The 19,409-nt window shown below is 36.9% G+C and overlaps 1 protein-coding gene across 1 annotated transcript in view; it reads right to left on the bottom strand.

Moving 5' to 3' along the window:
- Positions 1-19,409, bottom strand: part of LOC107708159 (actin-binding LIM protein 1-like) — a 53,969-nt gene that overhangs the window by 4,929 nt on the left and 29,631 nt on the right. The window contains exons 5-20 of the mRNA XM_016512327.1: positions 18,513-18,639; positions 18,213-18,310; positions 12,215-12,273; positions 11,799-11,921; positions 11,357-11,401; positions 9,924-10,001; positions 9,279-9,437; positions 6,419-6,463; positions 5,850-5,888; positions 4,809-4,844; positions 4,102-4,231; positions 3,785-3,871; positions 3,442-3,456; positions 2,176-2,268; positions 1,810-1,857; positions 458-604 (exon numbers count right to left, since the gene is read on the bottom strand). Coding sequence (XP_016367813.1) covers positions 458-604; positions 1,810-1,857; positions 2,176-2,268; positions 3,442-3,456; positions 3,785-3,871; positions 4,102-4,231; positions 4,809-4,844; positions 5,850-5,888; positions 6,419-6,463; positions 9,279-9,437; positions 9,924-10,001; positions 11,357-11,401; positions 11,799-11,921; positions 12,215-12,273; positions 18,213-18,310; positions 18,513-18,639 — 1,329 coding nt within the window. The remainder of the gene's footprint in view (positions 1-457; positions 605-1,809; positions 1,858-2,175; positions 2,269-3,441; positions 3,457-3,784; positions 3,872-4,101; positions 4,232-4,808; positions 4,845-5,849; positions 5,889-6,418; positions 6,464-9,278; positions 9,438-9,923; positions 10,002-11,356; positions 11,402-11,798; positions 11,922-12,214; positions 12,274-18,212; positions 18,311-18,512; positions 18,640-19,409) is intronic.

Here is a 19,409-nt window from a genome sequence, read left to right on the forward strand (position 1 = left end):
AAAAAAAAAAGATTTTCAAATAAAAAAGAAAGAAAAAGGAAAAAAATATTGAGATGATTGCAACATTTTCATGTCATTGTACTCATGGTGACCTGCGACGGAACCTCAAGAGTTCAGTTGTACACATAATCGAACAAAAATAACAATGAGTTAAATAATATAAAAACAAATCATAAAAAATAAAAACATGGTCAGACTGAGTGGTGAAATGATTTTTGATTGAAAATGAAATTGATTTATTAGCATTGGCAAATTTATGTCCCTGTAAAGCCATCTATAGCATCCTAAAGTTTTCCTCAGATTTACTGCCACCACAACCGGCTCTAGGAGCAGTCAGATGGGAACACCAGGCCAAATTTACCAGCAGCAATCCAAGAGTTCTCCACCCACAGAGCATTGTTTGAATTCACAGATGGCTTCCATTCGTTTTTGGTTACTGCCAGCAGCAGGAGCGTACCTAAAGCAGCAAGGGATGGAGGACACGGCCAGTAGTCGGTCTCGATCTTTGGTGTTTCGTCCGGCTGGGGGGCGTGGGCAGCGGGGAACTTGGATGATTTGATGATGTCATCAGCGGACTTGCTTTGGGCTGCCAGGGCAGCTGAATCTGAATCGGTATTTTGGGGGAACTGGACTATCAGTGACGGACTCTCATAGGCTGGCAATAAGTTTAGTGCTGGCCATTCAGTTCAAAGCATTTCAGGATTTTTATGTGTAAAAAATCAGATAAATTGGCATAATGCAATTAATCAATTAGTTTTTTTTTGTTTTTTTTTGAGTAAAACACCAGTAAGGTGTATTCAGAGACAGTATCAAAAGCTTTGAATGTAAATGGCCAGTACTGCATTTAGTACAGGACAGTATAAAGTGGATAGAGCACACATGCTACTGCAAATGTATAGATTTTTATAATATTAAGCAAGCGGGAAAATTTTGATATATGAACTGTAGTTTGAAACCGGTAAACACAACTGTTCAAAAGGTGCCGTTCAGTTTACTGAAACTAGCCTAATGTGAAGATTTGCAGAGTATGCAAGATAGAGACCAAAGCAGAGTCATCTTAGGTGTCAGTGAATTTTGTTATGGGATCTTGCAGGCAATAACATCATGCAATTAGAAGGCAGAAAAGTGGATAGAGCACACATGCTACTACAAATGTATAGATTTTTATAATATTAAGCAAGCAGAAAAATGTAGATATATGAACTGTAGTTTGAAACCGGTAAACACAACCGTTCAAAAGGTGCCGTTCAGTTTACTGAAACTAGCCTAATGTGAAGATTTGCAGAGTATGCAAGATAGAGACCAAAGCAGAGTCATCTTAGGTGTCAGTGAATTTTGTTATGGGATCTTGCAGGCAATAACATCATGCAATTAGAAGGCAGAATCAAAGTTTTATGGCAGTTGTTAAAGAAGGAGGATTTTAGTTTCTTGCCGTAGGCGAATCGGTTGTGAGGAAGCGATTAAAGAAAAAGAAAGAGTCTCAAAAATGAGAAAAGTTTATGATGTCAAATGGTACTTACATGTGAACATAGGATGTGATCATAGCATCATAATCACAAATTAATGGATGAAGCCAACACACATAAACAAACATATAAATATAAATAATAAAAATAATTGTCAGAAATCATGCTTGCGGACACACCATAATGACAGGCACCAAAAAACAAAACAAAAAAACAAACAGTTTTTGCCGTGTAAAATAAATCTTTTTTAGATAGATAGATAGATAGATAGATAGATAGATGATAGATAGATAGATAGATAGCAGAGTAGATAGAATAAGCTTAAAATTTGAAGCAACTATACCATGCTGTTTGTAGATTGGTGGTTTTCTATACATGTTAATGCCTTGGTCTGTGAATTAGAAAATAAAGATCTAGTTTTAACAACACATTTTTAATACCTCCTCAATCACAAATAAGACACTCCAATCGAATCAGTTATGATCATGATCTGGGGAAATGCGAAAGTATGACCAAAATTTCTGAATCATTTGTGGCAGTACGTGAACTCAGCATAAGAGGTAAACAAAATCTACAATCAAAACAATAAAAAAGAAAAAGCATAGATGCATTATGGAAGGGATTGAAATGAAAGAATTGAGGGAGAGAGAGACAGCGGATAAAACTCTCTAGAGAAGAAAAAACAGGGAGATGATGCTCCGGCTCCTACCTGGGATGTGGAAATGTTTAGGGGTCAGAGAGAGAGTCGGGGTGGCCGGCCGAGAGGAAAGAGGAGAACTCCGGCCACTGGATGGCTCAGTGCCTCCAAACAAGAAGAGCAGAATAAGCGGGAGAAAGAAAAGAACATAAAATGAAGGAAAGAAAAAGAGAATAATGCCTGAATAAATCTTCACTGTCGGAAAGATGGACGAACAGAAAAGGGCTTCAACAGAGAGGTGACAGAGAGACGGACTGGACTGTGTGGGTCGGCCCCACGGAAGAGAACAGGTGTTAAAGGACATACAGATTGGAAAAGGAGAAATGCCTCAGGAAAGCAGCATGCAAAAACTTCACAATCATGAACACGGTAACATTCACCACCACAGTAAAAAGATATGTGTAAAATTCACACTGCTAAGACGACTTTGTCTGATGATAACACGACTGAATATCCTTTAAAGCAGGGGTCACCAAACTCGGTCCTGGAGGGCCAGTGTCCTGCAGAGTTTAGCTCCAACCCTAATCAAACACACCTGAACCAGCTAATCAAGGTCTTGCTAGGTACACTTGAAACTGCCAGGCAGGTGTGTTGAGGCAAGTTGGAGCTAAACTCTGCAGGACACCGACCCTCCAGGACCGAGTTTGGCGACTCCTGCTTTAAAGGGTTACTTTTTGCCTGTGAGAAAACAAATATAAGCATGCAACATGAACATGTTCCAAAAACTAGTGAGCTGTCTACATAGACAGCATTTCAAGACATCACATGCACTCCCCCTGCTGTTACAAAAGGTAAGAATCTATGTCAAGTATATCCCCCAAATTATTATTATTTTTATAATAATAATAATGAAAAATATTATTATAATTATTTGGGGGATATGCTTAATTTGTCATGAAAAATTATATAAAAGATAGACATGCAAATGTATAAAACACCCAGATGTTATAAAATGTTTAAAACACCCAGAATTACTGGTGTTTTAAAATACAAGTTTCATTTCAGTTAGGTTGCCACCTTAAGAAGGCTATGTAGACCGTAAACAGCAAGGCAACTCACTATGTTTTGGAACAGAGTTATTAGTATAAGAGTATTAGTGATGTCACAGTGACTTGATTAAATGTTGGTTAATGAGCTGGCATATAACTGGTGGTTAATTAACTGTCAAATACACCAAATTCTGAATGGTCAAAACACAGGACCAGCATGCTTCTGAACTGCCACGGGCACCGAATTGCTCTACACAGAGTCAACAACAGCCATGAAGCCAAGACATACCTATGCAGAAAGAATCTGTGGAGAGGACAGAGGGACATTACACACATGAGCATGTGATTAGTAAACTGCATTAGCAACTTGCATTAGATGTGCTTCAGTTGGATTTACATATCAAAAGCAGCCCTTGACCTCATAAGGTTGCCATTCAAGCATTTCAACTCCAGGACTTAGGAATTTCTCAAACAGAGCCGGCAAAAGCACAGCTTTACAAGCTAAAAAGTCACAGTCAAGACATTTTAGCAGGCCTGAATCAGAGGAGGGGGGTGGATTTGTGTCTACGGAACAATATTGACACTGGGAACGAGGAGAAGAGGTTGGGCAATGGGGAGTGGAGAGGCCTTACCTTTGTTATGGGGGAGGAAGTGATGTCGGAAAGGGGAGGTAGGGCGCGTGTCGCTGGAGCGCAAAGAGGAGCAGAGCTTCAGCATTCCTGCCGGCCGCTCAGAGAAGAGGAAGAGGAACAGAGGAGGAGCATGAAGGAAAAAAGAGGATGCAATGAGCACATGTGAGCAGAGGAGGGAGGCAGGTTACAAGCTCAGGAGGAAACGGAAAGCAAGAAAAGGCAACGCGAGGCCAAAATGTTGTAAGGAGATCTCGCTCATCCATACACTCCGCTGGAATCCTAAAGAAGAAGGATTTGGATCATTTCATTTGACTCACCTGGTCTGTGGAAGTGCTGGGGTGACTTGGACAGAGAGGGTATATAGTTATGGCGGTGGTAAACCGGAGAACCGATGGAGCCCTGACTGGTGGATCTTTGTATGATGCGCTCCCTCATGTCATAACAACCCTACGGTAGACATGCACACACAACATCACATATTGGAAGGTTCAAAACACATTCACATTACTAAATGCATTAAAGGGACCCAAAAATGAAAATTCTGTCATCATTTACTCACCTTTTAGATATCTTGAAGAATGTTGGTGACCAAACAGTTTTAGTCCCCATTGACTTTCATTCTAATTTTAGACCATATTATGCAAGTCAGCTAAAACTGTTTGGTTACCAACATTCTTCAAAATATCTTATTTTGTGTTAAAGAATGAGGGTGGCTAAATGATGACAGAACTTTTATTTTTGGGTGGACTATGTTTTCAAGACATGGTTTAATGAACATGTACTATTGGCTCTAGTGTAGGGGTGTCAAACTCAATTCCTGGAGGGCCAGAGCCCTGCAGAGTTTAGATTCAACTCTAATTAAACACACCTGATCCAAATAATCAAGTCGTTCAGGCTTATTTGAAAACTACATGGTATGTGTGTTGGCGCAGGGTTGGAACAAGGCTCCGGCCCTCCAGGAATTGAGTTTGACACCCCTGCCTAGAGTAATAAAGAAAACTAAGCATTATAAACAGCCTCTAACCTCAGCGGATGGGGTGGGAGACAGTGTTCTTGGAGACTGAAACAGAACAGGAACAAAAGCTCTATGTAAGTATGCATCAGAATCAGTACTAAAAGGTGGATAGGAGACTGTATGCTAGATAGAGCAGGTCAAAAAAGCAAATAATACGATTAGGAGCAGGAAGTTAAATCATGCCACTGCCTTTTATGCTTTTTAAGGTTTTGTATATTAGGCTGTTTATATATTAGTTGTTTTATGGGTGAATGTCACAAAACTGTTCACCTCAAAGTTAAAAGAACAAAATAAGAAATGAGATACACTAAATTTAATTAGAAATTGTTTTAAGTGTTTGGAAAAGCCTCCAAGGCTGCATTTATTTGACCAAAATTACAGTAAAAAAAAAAAAAACTATTTAATTAATTAAAATTTAAAATAACTTTTTCTATTTTAATATATTTTAAAAAGTGATTTATTCCTGAGATGCAAAGCTGAATTTTCAGCAGCCATTACTCAAGTCTTCAGTGTCACACGATCCAAATATGCTGAAAATAAACAATTCAAATATGCTGATTTGATGCTCAAGAATCATTTATTATTATCAATGTTGAATAAATTAATTTTCCTTTTTTCATTCAGGGTTCTTTGGTGAATAAAAGGTTTAAAAGAACAGCATTTAATTGAAATAGATTTTATGTAAAAATGTAAAAACCTGTCACTTTTGATCAATTAAATGCATCATTCTTGCTGAATAAAAGATGAATTTGTTTTAAATAAAATCTTATTGAGCTTTTGAATACAACAAAATACAAAACAATCCAAAAAATCATAATAAGCTTCATTTCAGCTGTAGCTGGGACAATGACAGACATACAGACAGACATACATTACAAACATGAACGCACACTCCAACAGGACACTTTTGAGAGTTTGCCATGAGGACTTCTTCCAGTGCTCAAGAGTCAGCTGAAGCTCAGTACCATCTTCAGGATGAGTACATTTAAGAGAGAGAAAATTGTGGCCACAGCTGTGGCAGGGTTCAGAGAGAGGTCACTGACAACTTACTGTTTCTGCAGACAATGAGGAGGGGTCTTGTGGCAGGGTCTGGGAATGTGGACAGAATTAAAATCACTAAAAATAACATTATGTTATGCGTCATGGAAACAGCTTTGTTTTCTGTGACCCAACATGCATTGGATGATGTTTTAAATTAAATGAATCTAATGAAGGTGAAAGAAGAATTGCAAAAAGGCACTTGAAGTGTTTGTTTTGAATGTTAGATGCTAATGTTATGCTGAAGCCTAGATTGAGAAGTGACACAGATCGGATGTATGTTTTCTGGGAGAATCATATCAGTTCATTGAGAATGAGCATGAATGTACACCATTGCCATGGCACACATGGATGGATTCTTCAGAATTTAATTGGGTGCTTGAGTGTACACACTTAAGAGTTCAGAAAGCGGTCAATGAGATGAGAGAAACTAGGTGTAAGAGGCATCAGATGTTCATGCTTATTTGATTAGGTAAGGCTTGTAAATGAATATGTTAGTTGTGTTCTTCTTAGTTTGGGTTGGTAATCCACAAACTAATTGGTTATGTCAGTGGCCTTATTTCTATCCTGCTCACACTTACTGTGGTTCTGCCTCTGGGAGGGCTGCCACCTGAGGCTTTGACAGGCTGTATGGGAGGAAAGGGGTTGAGTGTGGTTACTCTATGAACCTGTCGGTGACTCAAGAATATGGTATGTATTAAAGGTATATTCTTGGTCGTTTTCAACTTGATTAGCACAGACAGTAATTTTGTTAACTGTTAAAACACTTACAATGGAAGTCTATTTGGCTAGTGGGCTGCACTATTAAGAAAATAATCTACGACATTCTTTCGAAAGTGTTAGCATAAAACTGGTGTGATAAAATTGTTTACTGACCCTTTCTTTGAGGCTATTTCTGCTATGACATACATGTCATAAACTCATGTCATGACCAACTAAAAAAGTAAACCCAGATAGTTGGTCTTGGTCTTGTTTTCCAGTGAAAATATCTATACACCAAACAAGATTTAGGGTAAGTATTTATTTCTTTTTCTTTTTTCTTTAAAGAAATTAATACTTTTATTTAGAAGGGATGCATTATATTGATCAAATGTGACAAATGCTGTTCTTTTTCATTTTAGATTTTCAATTTAAAAAATGTATCACAGTTTCCACAAAAATATTAAGCAGCACAACTGTTTCCTTATTAATAATAAGAAGAAATGTTACTTTAGCATCAAATCAGCATATTAAAATTATTTCTACTGGAGTGATGGTTGCTGAAAATTCAGCTTTGGCATCACGGGAAAAAAATACATTTTAAAATAGAAAACTGAAAGTTAATTGTTAATGTTATGTCACAATATTGCTACTTTTATTGATTGTTCTTTCTTCTTCTTCTTCTTTTTCTTTTTTTTAATCAAATCAATGCAGCCTTTGTGAGAAATTTCTTTCAGGAACATTAAAAATGAAATGATTTCAGGAACATTACCAATGACATTTTTGAACGGTATGGTGTAATTGCTGTAATTTTTATTTTATTTTATTGTGTTGCAATGCATAACCAAAATTTCCTACACCTAAAAAGTAGTCCCTCCTGATGATTTATACAACATAACAGCCAACAAAAATTTACATTTCTAGTTAATAATTCATGTAAGAGCAAACAATAATGTGAACTTCACATTTCTACTACTTATAGCACCCCGGCCCATTGCTTGATAGACTTATATTGTAAGTGTGTACTTGTAAATACATTTTCTGTTTGTTTATACACAGTCAAGGACAAGTCTAAATGATTGGCTTTGGTAATCAACCACAGATGAAGATGAAAAAACCCGGAAATATCCCTTTAACACATCTTCATCACCGCAGATTGTCTGAGATTTTGATTATAGTCACCAGGTAGCGCTGTGACACTGCTGTCTCTACACAGAGAAGGCGCACAGGCGTTTTCAGGTACAGCAGAACAATGTTTAATAGACAAAGGGAACAAGAGCAGTCACAGAGAATAAAAAACACATCTCTCATATTCTTTTCATGCATAGACATAAAGCTAACATGTTGACAGGAATACATGCAATGTACATGATCACATACAGAGAAATGAGCAAATACACACACTTGCTCACATCTGCTCTGTCTGTGGCCTGAGAGCCTCAACCAATAGTGTTTTTTGGGACACTAATGGGATCATGGGGTCAGAGAGGTATTATGGTTACTGTGATAGGGAACTGGGGATGGGACCATATTATCACAAAGATGGAGCATTGGCAGAGTTGGGTCTGTTATATAGCGGTAGTCTGGTAGCAACTAGGTGGCCAAAGTGGCTAAAACCCATGTGCAGTTTTGGTAATCAAGACTAGACCAGTGGTTCTAAACCAGCGGGCCCGAGGCCCATTAGAGGGCCTCAGCAAATTTCCAAGGGGGCCGCAGGAAGACTTTAATGTATTGAAATTAATAAATTACTATTAATATATATAAATCAAATTTATAGTTGTAAAAATAAACATGAAATCAAGATGTAGCCTATATACTATTTTACATCTAAATCTATTTTCACTCAATAGCTTGTTTTTATTGAAGAACATAACTTCTGTAACAAAATGAATTATGGTTAATTAATTTATTTAACAAATGTAATTTAATATATCAATAAAACTTTTTTCATAATTGCATAATTGCTATTGTTTTTATTAAAGAATATACAGTTCTGAAACACAGAACAATTTCTGGAATCACAAAATTAATTGTGGTTAAGTTAATATATTTAGTAAGCCAAATTAATTTATATAACAATACAAAAGTTTAAAAACAAGCTTTGTCATAATTACATAATTAACCAAATTTTACATCTATATATTTATTTTTTATCCATATTGTTTTTGAAGAACACACCATTCTGGAATACAGAATATTAATTCTGGAATAACAAAATGAATGTTGGTTAATTTATTTAATTCATTAACTTTTTATTAATTTATTTAATTAACCATGTGAATTAATTCAATATATCAATAAAAAAAGTTTTAAAACTCTGTCATAATTACAGTTTGAAATACTATCATATTATATTCACAAACGCTAATATGACTTAGCGTATATGAAGTGGGCCTTCTAATATTGTGCTGTACGGTGGAGGCCCTAGAGTTAAAAAGGTTGAGAACCACTAGACTAGACTGTCCAGATCTCCAAATTGAAGTACAAGGATGTTAAACGTATAGAGTATGGCTGTTCACAAAATTTTAGGCAGGGGCGCTGTCTGATTTGAGGTAAAACAGCTAAAGTTGACTTTTTATGAAAGCCACACCTAGTCCAAAAAATGAGAATAAATTTATAAACATAAATCGGTGACATTATAATTTCTACACAGCCATACAGTGGCTATTCATATCATATTAGGTCATAAAAGCACATCGCTTGTTTATTAGAAAGACACTAAAAGTTTACGATTCGGATTACCTCTCCGGGGCTGCGCCTTCCTTGTCTTTCCAGGGTGGAGGAGGTGGAATGGAGAGACTCATAGGATATCATGTCTGGACGCTCTATGTCATAAATGGCCTTGACTCTGGGGATGGCTGCTAGGTCCTTGTAATCAATAATCTCATTGTCTACTTTTGCCTGGAGGAAGGAGAGGATGAGGGACAGGGAGGGAGGGGACACATAAGTGGAGAAACACAGGGAGAAAAGGTGTTGATGAGGAAGAGGTCAGGGCACAGGTGAAAGGTCATCCATATCACATCCAAACAGAGCTACAGCTCTCACAAAGGTCATCACACAGGGTGAACATACACTGTGGAAAGATGAACGCTGTTGTTTTTGGAGGCATGCTTATGAGAGAAGCTACCCGGCTTAACATTTGCTGAACAGTGTTATTGTAAATGTTTCTCTAAATTTGGTAACATGCTAAAATTATGCTACATATATTAAATACAAGGCGAAGGCAAAGAGTGGAAAGAAGGTGAAGCAAACTCCTGTGCTTTTCCTGCATGTTTTTTTCTTAAACATTGACCCTGAAGTATAGCAGCATCAGTATCCGTTGTGGATTGAGTGGTAATATCTGACAGACTCTGGAAACGATTGGGGGCGCCGATGTGTGGGACTCACATAGATGGTATGACCTGGAGATCCAGGGATGCTCGAGCCAGGTCTCGAACAGATACTCTCAGACGATGACCTCGTGGGCTGCGGGACAACGAGATGTTGTGTTAGCAATAAGCTGAAAACAAATACACACACGTATTCCTAAACACACTCATAGATGCCAGTGGGAAGCTTAAAGGGGTAGCTCAGCTAAAAATGAACGTTTTGTCAACAGTTACTTATTCTCATGTCATTCCAAATCTATATGACTTTCATTTTTCCATGAAACAGAAAAGGAGAAAGTCTGAAGGATGTTCACGCTGCTCTTTTTCATGAAATGGAAGTGAATGGAGACTGAGGCTTTCGAGCTACAAAAGAGGACCATACAATGTCAAAGTAAATCATGCACTATTTCAAGTCTTCAAAAGCCATACAATAGGTTTTTTGTGAGGAACATGCTGAAATTTAAGTTGTTATTTTAATGTTTTTGGATGCTTAATTGTATGATAATTGCAACTATATGTACTTTTGAGTATTTTTACTCACTTAAGTATATCTTTAAATGTAATTTCTTAATTATTTTTATTTTCTTAGATAGTTTCTTATATCTGATGAATACTGATGAAATGTACTGACATGGTAAACTAAAATATAATGTAATTTTTATTAAAACTTGTATATCACGTATTTAAATATATTTGTTATTACAAATTTGTAACGATGATGACCTAAGTGTGTTATGAAACAGTCATGAAAGTGTACTGTCATTAAGTGGCCTTTTATTTCATTAATATTATATTATCTGAATGTGCATTTTTTAAAAATGTACCTTTAAGATTTGAAGTACACTATAAATGCATGTTCAGTCTAACTAAGCACACTTCTTTTTCACAAGGGAAGTCATACAGCTTTCAAAGACATGAGGATGAATGACGAGAGTAAATGATGACAAAATTTTTATTTTTGGGTGAAGGAGGCACTAATTTTTTAGCTTTCATTCAGCACAAATTAGAAAGCTACAGGATTTCCAGCTCATATTGCCTCATACTCCAATGCAAGCCTTCCCAAGATGCATTCTGTTTCATATCATACAATATGCAGCCATGGCAGCCAATCCCTCAGATATGACTATAGGTCATCAAAAACACCAGAATTGGGCGACCTTAGAAAGAATATTCTGTATAAGTGGCCAGTTCTGTTTGCTACATTGTGAGCTCATATCTGAGATGGTTCTGCACGAAGAGTCAAACAGCGGTCATTCCTGTAATGGTGAATGGAGCGCTGGAGGACTTGAGCCACATGCCTGCAGTGGTGAAAAGCGTAATGATTCACACACAGGCTGTTATGGGGAAGTTGGCAAGGGTGGAAAGCCCTCTGCTGGTGGGTGACTGCAAAGGCAAGAGCCGCAAAACACACTCAGGGTTCTCCAATCTGCTGCCAGAAGCCGAATACAGTACCTGCCTTTCTGATTGGTGCAGAGATGTTACTGAGGGTGGAAGGGGCTGTGAAGGGAGGAAAAGGCATTACAGGATATGACATCACACTCAACAAAACACCTGAATCATCCATCATACTCAGCGGTCATCTAACTCAAGCACTTCATCCATAGCCACCTACTCGCAGCCTTGCTTGCTATATTATGCATGCAGGCAGATCCTGATTTTGTGGGACAAAAGGTTATTTTTTGTGAATTCATAACATTGTGATTATGACCTAACTTGCAGAAGGAGAGAGCAAGCACATTCAGTCTTGCTGTGGGGGATGTAAGTTAACTAATATGAAGCTAAAAAACACACAGCAGTTAAGTCTTGCTTCGAAATAAAGCAGGACTCTCTGAGAAAGTTGAGTGAGCCGGAAGCATTGCAGTTTGGAGGGAGTGCAGAGCAGAAGACTGCAAACCTCACGACTGCCCAGGGGATGCCGGCCCAGTCGAGAGCCACCTGGGCCCCGGCTCTGAATCTGAGACTGGGGGTAAAAGATATCAAACGGACTGGGTTTTCCTTTAGGATGCTGCCAAGCTGCCTAAGGGGGAGAATCACAACAGAATGGACAAAATACACACTGACAAACACACACATAGATTCTCTTTTTGTGATTCAGATGTAACGCTTCAGCTAGAGCACCTGAGACCTAATTTTAACCTTGGAGTCACTTGGGGAAGTTTTAAAAAGCAATTTGAAGAATGTGAGCATTTTAAACATCTCCCAGTGTTTTGTAGACTGTTGTTTCTGGCAATAATATGAGGGAGGAGCTCAGCAAAGTTTTCTCTTTCAGAGAGAGAGAGAGAGACAGGGCTGATTAAGTGACTGACTCACTCTGTACTTCTCTTCCACTCTACTGTTGTTCTTACAGTCTGGATGCCATACTGTAGAACCTGAGAGATTTTAACAACAAAACCAGCTGTATGTGTAGACATGTGGCAACATTATGTAGACATGTGGCAAAATTATGGCAACAGAGTAGTAAAAATACATGCAACATCCATGAACATCCAATAGGAAATGAAATCTTTCAACCCAGTTAACAGCTTATGTAACAATTAGCTTGAACTTCAACCCTGTTACCAAAGTTATCATAAGAAAAATGACCAAACAAATATTTTTCTTTAATTTATGGGAAATATAATTTTAGCAATAACTACTGTTTTTGAATTATTTCATCTGATTTTCTAAAATAATAAAATAATCTATATTTAGACATGTCAACTAGTTAGTTTCAAAAGTTTCAAGTGTTTGACCCCAAACCTTTGAACGTTAGTGTAGCATACCAGTCATAGCTAAAGGTGCAGTACATTCCACATAATATGGTGGTTTATGTGTGTATCATCACTCTAGCACACAGCTGTAAGTCATCTGCAATACTGTTTCATCATTCTGCTGCTTTCAGTTAGCTCTGGGAATGCTGATGAGCCCTGCTTTTCTGACATCTCTCTTAAAAACCCTCTTTCTTGAGGCAACACTTTGTATTATTGCCCTTTTTCTTCTTTTTGATTTGTATCCTTTATCTGTTATCTGATATCTGTTATCAGATATTACTTTATCTGTTGTCTCTCTTTCTTTATTGTTTTTATTCCTTCTTAAAAGCATAGTTCATCCAAAACATTTGCATTCTGTCATCGTTTACTGTACTAAGCCTCATGCTATTCCAAACTTATATGACTTTCTTTTTTTCTGTGCATGGAACACAATACGAGATATTTTCTTTTTCATTCAATAAAAGTGAATTAGGATTGAAGCTGCTAAAATGACAACAACAAAAAACAAAACAAAAAAACAACAGTATCATTATCATAAAAGCAGCCCATTCTTCAAGTCTTGCCAATATGATAGTTTTGCATGAAAAACTACCTTTATAATATTTTTTATAGCGCATTTTGGAGCTTAACAAAGAGTAGCCAGAATATTCTTTACAATATCTTCCGCTGTGTTTCATGGAAATATTTTGCTAAAATAAAGAAATCAGCTGTATTTACACATGTACCAAATCATGGAAGAACAGATTATAAAACAACCCATATAATATTTAGTTTGAATTTCAACCATGTTACCAGAGTTACGGTAAGAATTTTTTATATTTATGGGAAATATAAATCTAACAATAACTACTATTTTTTTTTCTCCTGTGTTTCATGGAAAAAAAGAAAAGTCAAAAAGGTTTGGAATAGGATGAGTGAATTGTTCCTAAAAAAAAAAGAAAGAAGAGGATTTGCTCTTTTTCTCTTTGAAATTTATATCAAATGTTCACAGGAGCTATACTGCACCAGAAAACCTAAAGCTTTGTTTATCTCTTCTGCTTCTCAAAACAATTCAATTGTTTTGTTGTTCCTCTATCAGCTGGAGTTCTGATTGTTGAGGAGGGAGTTGCCCATTTGGCTCCTCTGCAGGGGAAACATCCCAAGGTCCTCTGCTGACTTGAACTATGAGGCAATGCAGCTGAAACGCATGATTTCACACAGATGTGACCCCCGCGGCTCCCGGGCCTCCTCGCCATGGCAACAAGGCCATGTAACAGTTTTCCAGTAAACAAACCAGAGTGACAACATGTTCTACCTCTCTGTGTAGCGCTCTGTCTGAGACAGACGGCTAGCAGTCATTTCCTATTGCATCACAAGAAGCCAACACAGAAAACATAGAGCAGTGAACTCTGAAGAAAGGGGCCAAGAACAGACCACGCCTCTGCTTCAGCCCAGATGGAGGGGTGTGGACAGAAGACAGAGCCAGAGAGAGGGAGGGAAACGGGGATGAAGAGAAAAAGAGAAAGTGCTTGGATAGATGTATATTATTTTGGATGCTGGTCCCATGCATGGAATGTTAATGTGCAGCTGACCCTACTAGGTTGTTTATCCATCATAACCAGCAAGACTTTATTGAACTAAAAGCACTATACTGAAAAAAACTGCTTTTGCTGATCTTAGTTGGTTTCCAATCCCAGCTAAAATAGTGTTCAGATAATCTAACTACCTCCCAATCTGGCCAAAACAATGTTCAGATGGTTTAGCTAGTCAGCCAGCTGCTTTCCTAGCTTAACATGGGCCAAAAATTTGTCTCAACCCATCAAACCAGACCAGCCTAACCAGTGCAAAACCAGGTGAGTTGGCCAGGCTGGTCACTGCATGATTCTAGAATGGACATTTTTACTGCTCTAGCATTTGCAGTGTGTGTATGAATGCCAGTAGGAGTGACTTTCATCTGTAGTCAGTAACATAACCCCGTTTTGTATTGCCTGACTGTATTGTTGTGTATATCTTCTCTTCTAGTTGAACTAAAACACTCCACTCCACACTCCACTGAGGAAAGAGCCAGACAAGTGAAACTGACAAGGTTCTGTTTGCGGAACAGAAAAACAGAAAAACCAAACCCTGTAAACAAAACCCAACAGTCACAAGTGTAAAAAAGAGAAAGATAATACACCCAAAAGAAAAGAAAAACACAAATGAGTTCTCTTTAATATAACAATCATTGTTCCTGGACAGCAATAAGATTGATAATATTTATAGACTGATAATTCCCCATACACTTGTGCCTCTAGAAGTTCAGAAAAGATCACAACGTCACAAATTGTGCTCAGATTTAATAGTTAATATAAGATATTTGAAAGAAGTTATCTCCAAGGCTGCATTTTCTTGATCAAAATTGAGTAAAAACAGTAATATTACTAAATATTATTACTATTTTAAATGTTCTATTTTATTATATTTAAAAATATTTATTAATTATAATAATTCATTCCCGTAAGAACAAAGCTGAATTTTCAGCGGCCATTACACCAGTCTTCAGTGTCACATGATCCTTCAGAAATCATTTTAATATGCTGATTTGGTGCTAAAGAAACATTGTTTATTATCATCAATGTTTAAAACAGTTGTGCTACTTTTTGAAGAAAATGTGATACATTTATTTTAGGATTCTTTGTTGAATAGAAAGTTTACTGTCACCTTTGATGAATTGAATGCATCTTTGCTGAATAAAAATACAAATTTATTTTTTTTTTAAATTCACTGACAACAAACTTTTGAATGTTTGAAAGTCTGCACTCAAAAGTCAGAACTCTTCACATAAAATTCTTCTGAAGCCAAATTATGTGAGCTATGCTATCCATATTTAATTTATAGCTCTGTAGTCTTACTCTGTCAACTATTTCATTTCCCATTTGCATCTATTTTTATTTCTCTTAATTAAAAAAAAAAAACTCCATTAGGTCTCATGACCTTCAAAAGAACAACCTCTGCGCAAGTTCCCTCCGGGTGTCTAGTATACTCTGGATATGCATGTGTGTGTGTGTGTGTGTGTGTGGTGAGATACTGCAGGGCCAGAGACTTGTCATTTCTGTATAGCCACATTAGACACTTATTGGAGAGGTTTAATGATAGTGAAAATTCATTGCAGTTAAATAACTTATTCACGGTTGACATATAGAAGCTGACAGCCCAGAGTAATCAAGCTAACACTGAGCAAAATAGCATGTGTGAGCATCTGTTAACAACATAAATGTTTAATACACAGAAAACAAACTGCTAACTGCAAAGTCTTAATTCATAACCAAACCTAAAATAACAGAGTTCCACAACAATTTTTTTAAGCACTATTCGTCCCTCATCAAATCTGAATGGCCTCCTTGGCACGAGCGCGATGCCATCTGCAGACCAGCGGCATCTGTTGCTCTCAACATTACATCGAGATTCTACACATATCTGCTTGGATTTATATAGCCAGAGAGCTGGTTTTGATCTCCTGTGCTCACACATGCATAAGATTCCAGTGCACTTCCTTTCCACCATCTGTGGCTGCACAGATCCCCATAAACACAACTAGTCTACTTGAGGGTACAAGTGCAAACAGACTGTGTATGCGAGAGCACTGATGAGCACCAGTAACTAATAGACTGTTGACAGGTCAGTATAATCAGGATGACAAAGTTTGACCATGATCACCCAAACAGCAAAGAAAAAGCTCTGAAGTATTTACACTCTGTTGATAAACACCATCCGCACGCTTATATTACAAGTTGCTCCTAAAACCGACCAGATCACACATTGTGACATAACTGCAAACATGTTTGTCAAGTGCTTTAAAAGAAAAAATGAGAAATCGCCTCTGAAACAGTTTAGAAACATTACCTCCGGCAGGCTGCTCGTGTGGCACCCCAGCTCTGCAACTTTACGGTTAAAATCACTTTTGTCACTTGCACTCTCTTGTTCGAGAGAACTCCTAAATTCCCCTTCAGTTCCTCACGTTTTCCCTTTGACTTTTCTTGAGAATTTTCCTAAATTCCCCCCTCTTTATCTCACCGCTCTCCCACCCTATCAGAGGGGCCTGGCCTCAAAGGGGCCGTCCCGTGTTCAATAGCTGGGCGGGACCTTGGAATCCAGCCAACGGTGCTGCTTTGCTCTATTCCCAGTGGGCCGGTGTCAGTTCTAAAATGTTTGATGAATGGAGAAATGATGTAAGTTCAGCCATGTTGTTGGATGTTGAGATGTGTGTGTGGACATGGGTCAGACTAACGACTCCACTCTTAGGGGATCCAGATGTTTAGTGGGAGCGGAAGTGTAAGAATCTGGAACACTGACACATACTGACATGACTATAAAACTCTGAACACTGAAAATCCACAAGAGACCATTTTAATATCCATAAGGCAAGAAAACTCACAACAGAGATCTCAGTGATATCTCATATGTGTCTTCTAGAAATCAATGGGACTAAAATCAGAGCAAATTATGTCTCCTGCTTCGCAGACTTTTCTCCTGAGAAAATAGACTCATCAGGAAAAAACACAACAATGTTTCAAACTGTGCTCAAATTTGTCAGGATAAGATGTTTTGTTGCAAATAAAAGTCAGAGATTTCAATCTGAACTCAAAGGTTTCTTACCAAATTATCTAGAGACAATATTACCTATGCTGTACTACATATATTCATTTTATGGCTCTTTCTGATATGTCGGTGTTATATCTTTCACTTGGATGCTATAAGTTGCACTGAGTAAATACAGCTGGATCAAACTAAAACAGTGTCCGTCTTCATTTCAGGATGCAATGCAACAAAATGTGATTATTTTAAAAGGGTGCCTCTTTTCTATACCCACTGTATGTCTATACTGTATGTCAACAATTTGTGTGATTTACTTAATGAAGTGTATGAGAAGTACCTGAGACAAAGTAAATACTTCATAAATGAGAAATGAAACTTGCTGTAGGTTGAAAAAATACACTACTTTTCAAAAGTTTGGGGTTGGTAAAAACAGTAATATTGTGATATATTTTTACAGAAATTATTTTAATATGCTGATTTGGTGCTCAGGAAATGTTGAAAACAGACGCTGCTTAATAATGTTGTGGAAACCACAATGTTGTGGAAAGTTCAAAAGAACAGCATTTTTTTTAAAACAGAAATTTTTTGTAACATTATAGACATCTTTACTTCACTTTTGATCAACTGAATGTGTTCTTGCTTTGTTTAAGTTTACTGACCCAAATTTCTTATTGGCAGTGTATATAGCATAAAATAATTTTATTACATTGCATTTTATAATATTGCAATATTTTAATAACATTATAAAACAATATTAATATGTCTTGGTACTAAATAAATTCTAAATAGATTAACTTCAACATTTCTTTTGCTTTATCCCCAACGCATTATTATGTGATTAGATTGTTCATGCTACCTTATATATTTTAGAAGGCAATATAATAATGCTGCCTAACTTTTGCAACCACCTTTACATCTGGAGCGCAGCTATGATACCTTAATATGCTGCCTAAATATTATCAGAAGCAGACGAGACGTTCAGTCAATATATGCATACTGGTTACTCACCTCCAGAACTTTCCCTGTGATAAACCGATGACAGGCCTCACACTGCACGCCAAAATGAATCTGGTAGTCTTTCTCACAGTACGGAGAACCATCCCTTAAAAAAGAGAGTAGGACAGTAAGAGAGAGAACAGAGATTTATGTTTTTACTGTATTCTATTTCATCTCAATGAATCAAGGATAAGAGCAATAATTGAATGCTATTAGAAAAGAGGACAGATAAGAGAGGGGGAATTATAGAGAGAGAGAGGTAGGCATGAGATTGCGAGAGATAAAAAAATAATTAAGGCATAGCTCACTTGCTGATGTACTCCCCGCTCAGCACTTTCCCACAGGCCTTGCACTTGAAACAGCCGAGGTGCCACTGGCTGTCCAAGGCCAGAAGAGCCTGACCGTTCTTTATATTCCTGCCACATCCTGCACAGTCTGCAAGAGAGCACACACAGATGCACACATCACACACACATAATGAAAGAACAGCAGCCAGAAAATGACATTTTGACATGTTAATGAGAAGTTGGACAACACATATTAAAGGGCCTTTTTTTTAATAGCCAAAAATATTTAGTTTATCAGCCATCAGCCATGACAAGATTTGCAATTGCTATTCACAAGATATTTAATTTAGCGCCTTTCCTATGATTTTATGATTTTAGTATTATTTACATACTATTATAGAATATATTAATATTTTGAACTTGATTTTATTTTTATATTTTAAATTTTCATATACATTTTAGCAAATATGTTATATGCTTTTGTCACTTTATTATCATTTTTAAATATTATTTTAAAATAATTAAAAAATAAATTTTTTAATCTGTGTAGATTTCAATTATTTTTATTTCAGTTTCAGTTTTTACGAATTTCAGTACTTAAACATATTTATTACAGTTTGTTTTCTTTTCACATTCCTCCAGTTTTTTACGTTTTTCATCTAATATTCATATTTTATTTCAACTTTATTTCAATTACCAAAATCTTTTTTAATAGTTTTAGTTAGCAATAATGATGATACAGTAGGGCAGGCATATTCGGATATGATGCAATTACATTCATATATTTTTAAAGATTTTGGGGTTAATTAGGTGTGCACAAACAATCCTCTCCACTAGATGTCAGTGTCAACTAAAAAAAAACTCCCTTAGTTTTTGAGGCCTGTTGATTTACAACATACAGCACTGAATATTCAGGCT

Source organism: Sinocyclocheilus rhinocerous, unplaced genomic scaffold (genome assembly GCF_001515625.1).
Source record: "Sinocyclocheilus rhinocerous isolate Xijiao unplaced genomic scaffold, SAMN03320098_v1.1 scaffold1243, whole genome shotgun sequence".
Taxonomy (NCBI): Eukaryota; Metazoa; Chordata; class Actinopteri; order Cypriniformes; family Cyprinidae; genus Sinocyclocheilus; species Sinocyclocheilus rhinocerous.